Source organism: Notamacropus eugenii, chromosome 1 (genome assembly GCF_028372415.1).
Source record: "Notamacropus eugenii isolate mMacEug1 chromosome 1, mMacEug1.pri_v2, whole genome shotgun sequence".
NCBI lineage: Eukaryota > Metazoa > Chordata > Mammalia > Diprotodontia > Macropodidae > Notamacropus > Notamacropus eugenii.
The window spans coordinates 211755489-211769903 of record NC_092872.1 but is presented as its reverse complement, the minus strand read 5'-3'; the positions used below and the strand labels follow the sequence as shown (position 1 = coordinate 211769903).

Here is a 14415-nt window from a genome sequence, read left to right as displayed (position 1 = left end):
ACCTTATTTGACAGAGGAAGTAACTGAGGCCCAGAGATATTAGATGACTTTATAAAAGGTCTCATTATATGTGGCAAGGCTAGGGCTAAAATTCAGCCAGGTCCCTTGATTATCAGCACAGTGTTCACTCTATACTCTCTCACTTTGGTGATCTCATCAACTCCCATTATATTTAGCATAATATAATGCCTGGCACATTAATCAATGGCTGTTGGTTGACTTTCCAAATTACTTTCTCCTCCAGAAACTCAATGTGTACTTTACCAGTGCTTCCTTGCACTATGACTTTTTTCTTGCCTCCTTCAGTAGCCTCCACCTTCTACAACTTTGAGAGTATACCCCAGAGCTTAGAGAAAAGCAGACCTGAAAAGGCCTCGTAACCAGGGTTGGTATAGATCACAATAAGTCCTTTGAGCTCAATGTTGATCCATATGAGTCATTAAAGAAACAATATTTGCTATGATTAGTAATGAAAAGTAAACAAGCACCAATTACTTGTACTCTGCCTCTTCCTGGACTCTCTCCTCAATGCTCCTCTTCCCCATTCCAAAATTCCTCAGGGTCATAAGTGAGAAGTGTCAAATTTGCTTCCATCTCTCTCCATTACTGAACAGGAGTCCTATGGGGGGAGTAAAGAGAAAATAGAAAAAAATTTTTTTCTCATTTGAATTCTGAGAGGAAGATAAATGGACAAGGACATGAGACCAACTCCAGCAATCATGGATGTAAGCACCTTTAGTTTCAATAGCTTCCCCTGCCACTTTACATCTCACCAAAGTTCATGCTCAAGGACTCATGATCTCAGTCTTGGTTCTAGAAGAACAAGATAGTGTGGGAATAAGGAGTGGCCAATTCTCTTCTTTCTCAGCCGTGTTTTCTGACCCATCCCATACATCCTACACTACACTCATCTACCACCATTGCCACCTTGGACAGCCCTACAATCTCATCCTACTTTTGGCAAGAAGATGCTACCAAACTGATATTCAGAATGGATTCAGGTTGTCCCTGGAGATCTTAGAACAAGTGTAGAATAAACTAATCTTATTTCTCTACATCTGCATTTTTTGGTCCAGAGGACCTAAGTGATTATGATACCTTTTCAGGAAGGCTAAAGTGTGAATCTTCCTAGACTTCACTGGGGACCAATGAGAGGCAACTTGTTTTTCATATTTTGTAGATCAAAGGAATACTTTTCACATGATATTCCTGTATTTTGCTAAGTTATTCATGATATCCTTGGGGGCCTTTTATTAGGCACCCTCGTTTTATCTGGATTCTCAACACTACATTAAACAGAAATATACCCAATCCCTTTTTAATGATATCAGACACTGGGAAACTTCCTCTGCCAGCAAAGGCATCTCCATGATCAATTAGAGCTTCCTTAATTGCTTTATGTCCATGTCATACAATAGCACACTCAGAACCCAAGTATAGAGTGAGTACTGGGCCATATGTTTTTGCAGCTGTGGGGGGGGAAATGTTGAAGGCAATTTGATATATTTCATAGTAAACAACTTGTATTGACATTGTTAATCTCATTAGAGAAATATTCAACTCACTAATAATTCCATCATGTTATCTTTGACATTTACATCAGAGTCCAAGAAAGACATGCACTTTGCCCACAGTGCAAATGGTCAAAAAGCCTAAAGCTGTAAAGTAGCAACTAGTAGAACGACTGGTGACGTATAGTTTATGCCCCTAGTTAAATTATCCTTAACTTTGCCTCTTAGAATATCCAGTTTTGGGGGCAAAGCCAAGATGGTGGACTAGAAAGACACACTTAAGCAGGGTCTCTCCCCACAGCCCATAAAATACCTATAGAGAAGGACTCTCAACAGATTTTGGAGCAGCAGAAGTGGAGAACAACAGAGTGGAGGAGATTTCCAGCCCACGGTGACCTGAAAGGCCCACGGAAATGTCAGTTGTGCCAGATGCAGAGCCAAGCACAGAGTCCAGCCTAGCCTTGGCCAAGTGGCGCAGTGTGACGAGACTCTGGGAGAAGGACACCTCAGGGCGGAATCTCCAGTCCCAGCAGTGGGTCCTCAGATCCCTCAACCCACAGGGGCCAAAGGTCAGTGACAGGGTTTTTCAGCTGGCCAGGAAGGGAGAAGGGCCTTTCTATAGCTCTGGCAGCAGGCAGCAGCCACAGAGGCTGCACAGAAGCCCATAGACTGCCCCATTGTTGGAGCATAAAAACCCCTGGGGGCACTGAAGAGCTGAGTCTTACATCAGCCCTGGGTGGAGGTCCTGGGTGAGCTGGTCTTTGTCTCACACTGAATGGCAGCCCTGCCCATCCAGCTTATTTGAAAATCAGACCTCAGTGCTGACTTGGCAGAACTGGAGGCCAGGAGGCTATTGAGAGGTAACCGCTAAGATTCTGGGCATAAAAATCCCTCTCTACGTCCAGACCAGTACACGCTTGATCATGCCACCTCAGAGGAACTGAGATCTCACAGGTTCCCAGAGTATACCTTACTCTTGACAAAGGACCCAAAAGTCAAGTAACTGGTTGGGAAAAATGCCCAAAAAAGGGGAAAAAAAACAAGACTATAGAAGGTTATTTTCTTGGTGAACAGATTCTCCTCCCATCCTTTCAGATGAGGAAGAACAATGCTTACCTTCAGGGAAAGACATAGAAGTCAAGGCTTCTGTGTCCCAAACATCCAAAATAAATATTCAATGGGCTCAGGCCATGGAAGAGCTCAAAAAGGAATTTGAATATCAAGTTAGAGAGGTGGAGGAAAAACTGGGAAAAGAAATGAGAGAGATGCAAGAAATACATGAAAAGCAGGTCAACACCTTGCTAAAGGAGACCCAAAAAATGCTGAAGAAAATAACACCTTGAAAAATAGGTTAATTCAATTGGCAAAAAAGGTTCAAAAAGTCAATGAGGAGAAGAATACTTCAAAAAGCAGAATTAGCTAAATGGAAAAGGAGGCTCAAAAGCTCACTGAAGAAAATAGTTCTTTCAAAATTAGAATGGAACAGATGGAGGCTAAGGACTTTATGAGAAACCAAGAAATCACAAAACAAAACCAAAAGAATGAAAAAATGGAAGATAATGTGAAATATCTCATTGGAAAAACAACTGACCTGGAAAATAGATCTAGGAGAGACAATTTAAAAATTATGGGACTACCTGAAAGCCATGATCAAAAAAAAAGAGCCTAGACATTATCTTTCATTAAATTATCAAGGAAAACTGCCCTGAGATTCGAGAACCAGAGGGCAAAATAAGTACTGAAAGAATCCACAGATCACCTCCTGAAAGAGATCCAAAAAGAGAAACTCCTAGGAACATTGTGGCCAAATTCCAGAGTTCCCAGGTCAAGGAGAAAATATTGCAAGCAGCTAGAAAGAAACAATTCAAGTATTGTGGAAATACAATCAGGATAACACAAGATCTAGCAGCTTCTACATTAAGGGATCGAAGGGCATGGAATATGATATCCCAGAAGTTAAAGGAACTAGGACTAAAACCAAGAATCACCTACCCAGCAAAACTGAGTAAAATACTTCAGGAGAAAAAAATGGTCTTTCAATGACATGGAGGACTTTCAAGAATTCTTGATGAAAAGACCAGAGCTGAAAAGAAAATTTGACCTTCAAGCACAAGAATGAAGAGAAGCATGAAAAGGTAAACAGCAAAGAGAAGTCATAAGGGACTTACTAAAGTTGAACTGTTTACATTCCTACATGGAAAGACAATATTTATAAATCTTGAAACTTTTCAGTATCTGGGTAGTTGGTAGGATTACACACACACACACACACACACACACACACACACACACACAGAGTGAATTGAATAGGATGGGATCATATCTTTAAAAAATGAAATTAAGTGGTGAGAGAGAAATATATTGGGAGGAGAAAGGGAGAAATGGAATGGGGTAAGTTATCTCTCATAAAAGAGGCAAGCAAAAGACTTTTCAGTGGAGGGAAAAAGAGGGGAAGTGAGAGAAAAAACATGAAGCTTATTCTCATACATTTGACTAAAGGAAGAAATAAAATGCACACTCATTTTGGTATGAAAACCTATCTTACAATACAGGAGTGGGGGAGAAGGGGATAAGCAGGATGGGGGGGGATAATGGAAGGGAGGGCAGTGGGAGGAGGGAACAATCTGAAGTCAACACTCTTGGGGAGGGACAGGATCAAAAGAGAGAATAGAAGCAATGGGGGGCAGGATAAGATGGAGGGAAATATAGTTAGACTTACACAATATGACTATTATGGAAGTAATCTGCAAAATTACACAGATATGGCCTATATTGAATTGCTTGTGTTTGAAAGGGAATGGGTGGGGAGGGAGGGAAGAAGAGAAGTTGGAAGTCAAAGTTTAGGAACAACTGTCGAGTATTGTTCTTGCTACTAGGAAATAAGAAATACAGGTAATGGGATATAGAAAGTTATCTGGCTCTATAGGACAAAAGAGAAGATGGGGACAAGGGAAGGGAGGGATGTTAGAGGAGAGGGCAGATTGGTGATAGGGGCAATTAGAATGCTTGACGTTTTGGGGTGGGGGGAGGGGAGAAACGGGGAGAAAATTTGGAACCCAAAATTTGTGAAAATGAATGTTAAAAGTAAAATAAATAAATTTTGAAAAAAGAATATCCAGTTTCCTTTCACATTCAGCCCATGTATCATCTTCTATGGGAAGCTGTAAAAGGCAAGCACCCTGACACAACTAAGATGGCCTGTTATCACAAGTTCTTTGATCTCCTTTTCTAAAAAGAAAGGCAACTTTTTTTTGTTTTTTATTATTTTTAAAATTTGTGTACAGTGTTCTACAATTACTTCCATATATCTTAGATTTTTTCCCCTCCCTTCCCATCCTTACCCCCTACCTCCCCACTCCCTCCCTGAAATGACATACAATTTTATATAGGTTATACATATATTCCTTTTAAATACATTTTCACTTTAGTCATGTTGCATAGAAGAATTGAAATGAATGTGAGAAATCATAAAACAAATCAAAACATAATACAAAAGAAAATGATCTGCTTAATTCTGTGATCGAATTCCATAGTTCTTTCTCTGTATATGGAAGGCATTTTGCCTTAAGAGATCATTGGGAATTTTTAAAGCCCTTGCATTGCAACGAAGTACTAAGTCTACCAGAAAAATTCCTCACACTCTGTGGTTGTTGCTGTGTACAAAGTTCTCCTGGTTCTGCTCCTATCACTCAGCATCAGTTCATATAAGTCTTCCTGTTCATCATTTCTTATAGAACAATAGTATTCCATTACATTCATATACCACAATTTATTCAGTCATTCCCCAGTTGATGGGCATCCCCTTGATTTCCAGTTCTTGGCCACCACGAAGAGAGCTGCTATAAATATTTTTATACATGGGACCTTTTTCCATTTTTATGATCTCTTGGGGATATAGTCCTAGAAGTGGTATTGCTGAGTCAAAGGGTATGCACATTTTTGTAGCCCTCCAGAATGGTTGGATCAGCTCACAGCTCCACCAACAATGAAATAGTGAAGAAAGACAACTTTTGAGAGGTCAACAACCTATTTTAATCAAGCACATATATCATTCACTTAGTTCAGGGGAAAAATCAACACCTTGAACTTCAGAAAAAAATACAAACAAAAGACCAACAGACAGAGCTTTCAACCATTTGACCATAAGCAATACATACACCACAGATAAACAGACAGATCCAACTGTTTGACCATTTCATACATAATTACCAGAGAGAGACACACCAACATCTGTGTTTTTAAAGCCGGGGGTACCTTAGTGGCTACTCAGAGTCTCATCTGGCCAAATAAACACTTCCAAATGAGTAAGCCCCAAAGTAAAAACCTCACCTCAGAGTATTTATATTCTGGCCCAGTATACAAGAGGGCCTGCTGTACAGGTTCTTAGATGTGCTTTTCTAAAAGGAAAGCAACTTTTGAAGGGTCAACAATCACTTTAATCAAACACACATACCAACAGAAAAAAATACAAGCAGGACCAACAGACAGGGTTTCCAACTGTCTGCCCATAGACAATACATACATCATTACTAGAGAAAGAAGCATCAACATCTGGGTTTTCCAAGTGGGGAGGGGTGGGGCTTCTTTAAAGGGCTGCCAGAGTCTCATTTGGCACATGAACCTTCTTCCAAAAACTAAGTCCCAAAGCAAAACTTCGCCTCAGAGTATATGTACTCTCTTCAGGGCTGAAGGGCATGATCCTCTTGACCCAGTGCCTCAATAGAAATTAACAAAAAGTATCTGAACCCTATTAATGGGATGGAAGGTCTTTAACTCTTTCTCCCACCCACCATTAACCTTACATGTTACAAATACATCTACTTAGTTATTTACACGATTCATTCTGTCATTAGAATCTAAACTCATTAAAGGCAGGGTTGAGTTTGTTGGAGTTTTTTGTCTTTGTATCTTGGGTGCCTAGCATAGTACCTGGCATATAATATGTGATCGATAATGCATGTTGGATTGGATCAAATGGGAGCAAATGTTTTTCCTTGCTCTGAAGTGTTGGGAGTATTAAGGTTGGGAAGCAGAGAGGTTTTGGTGGAAAAGCCTCAGAGCAAGGCATGTAATATAGTCAGAGGAGTGAGAGGAGAGGAAGTGAAGGCACTAAGGCTAGATAACTGTTGCCAGCAGTTTATCTGGAAAGAAGTTTCATTGATAGCTTGGGGTATACCCCTAAGACTCTGTCATGGTCTCTTCTCTCTACATTCTTGGTTTGCCATAGGTTTAATTAACATCTTCATGTAGATGACTTCCATGTCTGTATATCTAGACCTAGTCTCTCTCCACAGCTCCAGTCCTGCATCACCAACTGTCTATTGGACATCCCAGAATTGATGTTCAAGAACCATCTGAAACTCAACAACCAGCCACCAGCTTATATCAGACCCTCATTGCTTCTCAGTTGAACTATTGCAATAGCGTACTAAGTAATCGCTCTATCTTATACTTGGAGACATCAAGATTTATGTGATGCTCTCTCAAATAGCTGCCTCTCCTACTTCCTCAATCTCCTTAAATCCTTGGACTTACTCCCTCATGGTTCTTCAGTCACACATAGGATGGTCACACCATAGACCTCACCATTACTCACAATTTGAAAGTATTACATACCTCTAACAATAAACTCCCATCATAGCATTTTCCCCTATATCCTATAGCTCCAAAACTTATCTTTTGTACCCATTGTAACACTTAAACCTCATTACTCTATCAGGTCATTAGCCTTGTTCTGAATTTACCTTTAACCTTTCTGATCTCAATCCTATAGTTAACCAGTTCATCTCCACATTGTCCTCCACCCTTGAATCCCAGACCATCTTTCCTATCTGCAGCCATGATTTGCCAAATCCCAACATTGGATTACTCCAATCACCTGCTTTCTCTACTCCTGCTCATATACTGTTGAATAGAAGTGGAGGAAGTGGTAAAACTAAATAGACTTGTTTAATTGTAAACCTATGTAATCTAACTGCAACTCGCCCTTTATCAAGTAAGGTAATCGTTTTATTCCTCTTTAATCGATTCTCTATTCAGATCCTCACATTAGCTATGCCAAAACCTTCTCTTCCCTCCATTCCCTTACTTTCAGCTAGAGGAAGTAAAGAGCCTTGCCTCTTGTTTTACCAAGAAAACAGGTAGACAGTTCACTTGCCATGATCCACCTCTTTTCCTCTTCTTTTCATGTCAAAATTCAAAACACCTCTCTCACTCTGTCCTCCTTTCTGCCAGTCTCTGAAAATCAGGCAGCTTTTCTTCTTGTCAAGGTCAGTCTCTCTCTATCCCTTAACTCCATCCATTTCTGTTTTCTCCAGCAGTTTGTAATCTCAATTGGTCTCTCTCCCCTTCAAGTCTTTCTTCTCCAATTCACACTCTTCTCAGTGTCTAAAGTGATTTTACTGAAGTGTAGGTCTGACCAAATTACCCCTTTACTCAATATACTACAGGGACTCCCTGTTATCCATGGGATCAAATATAAAGTTATTATTTGACATTTAAAACTTGACAACCTGGATCCTTTTGACCTTTTGAGTCTTCTTGTACTTTACTGTCCTAAATTCACTCTACCTACTGGCCTCCTGTCATTGTTCATAGTCCATTTCCTGACTTAATTGCATTTGTTCCCAATTTCCTGGAACATTTTCCCTCTTTACCTGTGACTCCTGGCTTCCCTGGCTTCCTTCAAGACTCATTTCAAATCCCATCTACTGCAAAAGTCTTTTCCCAGTCTCAGTCCTTTCCCATCCGCCACTGTTAGTACCTTCCCTCAGAAATTACTTTCCATTGATGATCTATATGTATATATGTGCATTTCTCTCTCTCTGTCTCTATCTCTCTCTCACACACATTCTCTCTCACACACTCTCTCTCCCCCACTGTGTGTTTCTTCCTCCCACCCTCCAGACCTCCCTTATCATTTCCCTGTCTCTTCTACTGGATGTGAGCTCTTTGAGCTTAAAAGAAGCTTTCAATCAATTAGCTGACCTCCCCTTCCTAGTAGATATCCAGCATCTTAGCCTCATAAGTTTAAAGCTGAAAGATCTTAGAAATCAACTGATACAGGCCTACTTTTAGATATTCAATTCAAATCAATAAATAGTTCTTGTTCATATTATGTACGAAGTGCCATGCTAGGCACTATCTCTTTTTAGAAAGAGGTCTCTTGAGGGAAACAAAGACTCTGGAAAGAAGCTGACACATAGAGGAACTGATACCTCGATCATGTCCCTTTACCAGCTTCCCTCCCAAGAGATTTCAAGTAATTTCCCCTTGGATGAGACTTTGAACTCTCTCACTCAGTTGAGCTGAGATCTCTTGCCCCCAGTGAGAGAACTAATTCGCTGTGTATTGTCTGAGACATTCTCATCTGTGTAACTTCTCAGATTTCCATTTGCTATTTGATTGGACAACTGGTCTGTATACTGTTCACTTTGTGTGATGGTCTTTGTGTAACTGGTATTTGGTGAAAAGGGAGTCAAAACTTTGGATATACTTAGTATATCCAAGAGTCAAGGGCACATATACAAGACTTATTCTCAGTTATGGAATATCAATCAGGAGCTCAATTTGAATCTAAAGTTATTTCCCTTAGACTAAAAATAATTAAGGGAGTAAATGGTTATAATTTTATCTCAGAACCTGCTTTCTAAAGAAAACAGAGCAGCTAGCCTTGTGGTATCAGTCTCCCTGCCTGGCAAGAATCAAAGTCTGTCTGGGAGAAGGGTAGATAATGGTTACCCTAGAAATATGTATTTATGCCTCTCTGCGAACCACATTTAAACAAACTATGTGGACGGATATAATCTACGTACAAATACTTACCAGGCAAAAGGATTTATTGATATTCTTAGTATCCAACTACAGCATATTTCCAATAATTGGGAGAGAAGTAGGCCCAGGTAGGGACTTTCCTTTTCCATGGCCCTTTCTTCATACTGAGATGAGAAGTAGACAACATTCCCAAGACCCGGCTTCATCACCTTTGCTTTTGCTCTTTTCATTTTAGTACTTCCCCTTCTTTTCCATGCAACCAGATTCCTGAACTACTTCCACGTCCTGATATTTAAACTAACAGGACAGATCTTGCCTTTGACCTTAAAATTCTAGGTGATTTCCTGACTTCTTCTAGCTAGCTAGGCAAAACAGAACAGGACAGAACAAAACAGCACAGCACAACAAAAGGAGGTGAAAGGGGTTAGGGGAGTGAAGGGAGGGGTGGTGTTAATTTAAGCCACACTGGCCTGCACAATAGATTGAACAAAGTAACTTTCCAAACTATTTGGATTTTCAGGTGGAAAAACCTTGATCTAGTTCATGATGGTGTTGTAGAAAGAACTCTGGACTCTGATTCATAAATCTCAGACCTTGAAGGGACTTTAAACACTATAAGGCATGGCATTCCTAGCAAGCATCCATCTATCTTCTGCTTGAAAACCTCTCATGATTTTAATTTATCAGTGATTTGGAGGATTTTCTCATATGACCATGGGTAACTTAAATTTCTTCATTTGACAACTGGTTATTAGTTCTTGTTCAAATCTATTAAAAAATAATTCTTAGCTTTATAAATTGAAATCAGTTCTTTATATATCTTGAAAATTAAACCCATATTAGAGAAACTTGTTAGAAAAAAATTCACTATTTCTTTTCTTTCTAGTTCTAACTTTTCCAAATTTTACACAATCAGATTATTGACTTATCTTCTATAATCCTATCTATTCTTTTTTTGGTCATCAGTTGTTTCTGTAATTATGAAACGTATTTCCTTCTTTCCTCTAATTTGTTTATAATGTGACATGTATCCTTTGGGAGTTTATCTTGGTACGCCATGTAAGATATCAGTTTAAGCTTGATTTCTCTCAAACTACTTTCTAATTTCCTCAGAAATTTTTGTTGAATATTATGTATCTCAGCAGTTAGAATCTTTGGGTTTATTGAATATTAGTATGTTAATTTGCTTTTGTATATGGTATACCCAATCTATTGGACAGAGGAATTTCATTATCTTTTTTCAGCTCCATAAGGTGATCTTCTGAGAGTTTTATTGTTACAGAACTGAGTAAGTAAATTAAATTAGGTAGTATTATTATTTGTTACAGTGGAAGTGGAAGTACGACCATATACAATAGTTTTCCAATTATTTAGGTCTTTATTTCTATAAAGGTGGTTTCCATTGTATTGCTCCATTTTATTTTTCTTGTCTTCTTGCTGTTTCTAGCATTATATTAAATAATAGTTGTGATAATGGATATCCTTGCTTTACTGCTGATCTTATTGGAAGTGACTCTAGCTTATTTCCATTACATTTAATGCTGACTTTTGGTATTAAAGTTACTATTTACTACATAGAGCAAATTTTTATTTGTTTTCATACTTTTTAGTGTTTTTAAAATATAAATAGACATTATATTTTGTCAAATGCAAATGTAATCATATTTTAATTAGTTTCATTTTTAATATGGCCTAATATGTTTTCTTAATATTAAATCAATCATGTATGCCAGGTATCACTAGTATCTCTTTTGCTTTACTCTTTTAGAGCAAGACCAGATACAGGCCAACTCCCCTTAGGATTTTAGTGGTACCACTGAAGGGACAGAATATGTTTATGTACCAGGCACTGTGCTAAGCAAGGTAGGGGCTATTATTATCCTCATTTTACAGTTGAGGAAACTGAGACAAACAGAGGTTAAGTGATTTTCCCTGGGTCACATGTATCTGAGGTGAGATTTGAACTCAAGTGTTCTTGACTTGATGCCCAACATTTTATACATCATACTGTAAGCTGCCTCTTCCAATAGTAACTTGGCTTTCTTTCCTTGTTTTTAATCATACTAGACCAGGACAACTGGACAGAACCCTGAATGCAGTGGGATTATGTCATCTTTGACTTTCATAACAACAAAGGGAGGTAGGTACTACTATTTCTCTTTGTATTACAAAAGAACAAACCGAGATTGAGATATTAAAGGACCTGGCCAAGGCCACAAAGCTATGTAATTATTTGAGGTAGGATGTTAACCCAAGTCTTCCTGATTCCAAGTCCAGCACCCTATCCACCATGCCATCTATCGGCCCAGGAGATAAGACTGAAATATTTGAATATAAATCTTGAAATATCTTAAATAAAAGCAAGCAAAACAAAAATAGTATACAATTAAATGTTTTATTTCATAAGTGCTAAGGAATTCAGATTGATGTGATATCTGAGCTGATCTTTAAGGATGGGTATTTCAACAGGAGAAGGTGAGCAATGGGAGGAAATACCTCAGGGAACAGGAAAACCTGACAGGAACAAAAGTATTGGGACAAGAAGCCTGAGAAATGTTGGGAGGAGACAGCTTGTAATCTAGTTTTATTGAAGCCAAAGGGAGCAGTTAGAAATCAGGCTGGAAAAGCACATTTGACCCAAGTCATAGAAGACTCTGAATGCCAGGTAAGAGGATGAGTATAATGTGTGCACAGGACAGTGAGTGGGTGCTCTAACTTCCAGTAGAGAGGTGATCCTTTATATGCTCTTGGAAGGTAGGAAGCAGATCTTATAAGAGGGTGGAACGTTGTTAAACCCATTAGCAACTGGGGTGACATCAATGTCTTTGGGGTCAATGACAGGCTTCAAGGTGAAATTTTGTAAGATGGTGGTAAAAATGAGAAACAATTCCATCTGAGCCAGGCTCTCACCAACACATGCCCGTTTTCCTGAAAGAAACAAATGAAGATGATAAGCATAGACTTGAAAGTCTTTTAGGACACTGTTTCAAGGCACCCCATAACTGTTAGAACTATAGGTAATAGTAATATAGCTCTTCATGGCTTATGAGGCTGTGTATGTACATTATCTCATTCGAATCTCAGAACAACCCTGCAATGTGGGTTATCACCCCCATTTTGTAGATAAGGAAACTGGGGCTGACTGAGGATAAAGACTTGTCCAGGGTCACAGAGCTAGTAAATGGTGAAGGCAGGATTTGAACTCAGGTCTTCTTGACTCTAAATCTAAAACTTTGGGTGGCACAGTAGATCTAGTGCTGGACCTGGAGTCAGGAAGATCTGAGTTCAAAAGCTGTCTCAATATTTTACTGGCTATGCAACCCTGGGCAGGTCTCTTGACCTCTGTCTGCTTCAATTTCTTTATATAATGGGAATAATAAAAGGACTCAACTTGTGAGGACAAAATGAGATATTTGTAAATCTGAAAGTGCTATATAAATGCTAGTTGTTAGTATTAATCATTGTTATTATTCTTGCTATATACCACACATACCATTGACACTGGAGTGAGGATTAAGTGCATTCCTTCCTCTCTAGTCCAAGGACACCCATTGGTACACCTACCATTACTCTATGAGTTTTGCTTACAGGCAGCTAAACCCTTCTGTTAACTTAGTGCCTAGCTGACAATAACATTCCATTATGTTGCCTTCTGAAATTCCAACCTATGCTTCAATTGGAGGGGAATCCCTCCCAGTTAATTCCTCTAAATTTGGCTCTTGTATGCCAGAGTCAAGCCAGGGACTTTAAACTTAGAGGAAAAGATTCATTGCCCCAGGGCAAGCAGAGAGTTACTGACTACAGCTCCACAAACCAGGCACATGGCCACGGTGCCTTTATTGGAGAAAGGTCACAAGAACTTTGATGAGCTCTTCCTTGGTCACCTCCTGTCACACTTTTGGACAGAAAACATACTCCTGAGACCTGCTTCTTACTCTAGGCTTCTTGCCAATCCAAGCCTCTTATCAGCCCTCGTCCCTTCTAACCCCAATTATGGCCCAGTACGAAATTGTCCCTAAAAAATCCAGATCAGGGTTAGGCAGCTGCCTCTTAACCTCCGTCTTCCCTGACTTCAGCTCAAGTCCTGGGCACTCAGACACTTCTGCAAATTTTCCCCCTTTCCCAATATAGGAACCTCCCCCACTGGCTGCTCCAAAGAAGTGAATGCACAAGTTGTAGAGCTTAAACTGAAATATTGTCTCCCTTCAATTCTCGTATTTGTTTCATATTTAATTTCCTATTAATAATATCTTGTCTTCTAAACTTTTTTCTTTTTACTACTAATAATAAGAGAGAACATTTATATAGTGTTTATACAAATATATGTGAGGTACTGTGCTAAGCACTTTACAATTACTATCTGATATGATCGTCACAACTTTGAGAAGTAGGTACTGCTATTCTCCCTCTTTTAAGAGATGAGAAAACGGAGGCAAATGGAGGTTGAATGATTTGCCCAGAGCCAAGACAGCAAGTAATCTTCTGAGATCAAGTCTGAACTCACATTTTCTTCCTGACGCCAGACCATGAACTCTATGCACTGCAGTATCTTGCTACAGTAAGATATTTACCAAAAGTCTCCTTTCACTTCTCTACCAAGAAGATAGTGAGGCATCATCATCCCCCCTTGTGGGCTTGACCCTGGCTACAAAGGCCCTCACTGAACCAAAGGGAACAGATGGTGGCTTATGGCTGAGAATTGGCTGTTGTCATTGGGAAGATCGTAGACCAGCCCTTTCCTGCTGGTAGTTATGTTGTTATCAATAGATTCGTTCCAGAAGGGGAACTCAAAGGACAAGGACAAGGTCTGTTGCTCATCTTCCATCCCAAAGGAGAGGGCTCCAAGCAGAGCCCCTGGATACTCCAAAGAGCAATGAGTAAGACATTGTATAAGGTCAGAGTTTTAGTGGCAGAGGTAGAAAAGTAGGGTGGTAGTGCAGACTTGTAGAATGCTCTTCAATGCATCTGTCAAAGTCAAGAATCCACTGAGAACTTCTAGATCCTAAGAATCACTGTGATGTTCTAAAGACACTAAAATAGGATTATGGTGGAGTAGTGCCTGATGGCACCTGAGCAACGGGCCATTGAGAGAATCTCAACACCATTCTTATCTTACTGAGGTATTAAGTTG

At 39.5% G+C, this 14415-nt stretch overlaps 1 protein-coding gene across 2 annotated transcripts in view; it reads right to left on the bottom strand.

Annotated features, from left to right (window-relative positions):
• Positions 1-11660: 11660 nt before the first annotated feature.
• Positions 11661-14415, bottom strand: part of LOC140515225 (cytochrome P450 2C19-like) — a 28782-nt gene continuing 26027 nt past the window's right edge. For both annotated transcript variants that reach the window (XM_072625827.1, XM_072625833.1), the window contains exon 10: positions 11661-12212. In XM_072625827.1, the coding sequence (XP_072481928.1) occupies positions 12022-12212 (191 nt within the window). In that variant the 3' untranslated portion in view covers positions 11661-12021. The remainder of the gene's footprint in view (positions 12213-14415) is intronic.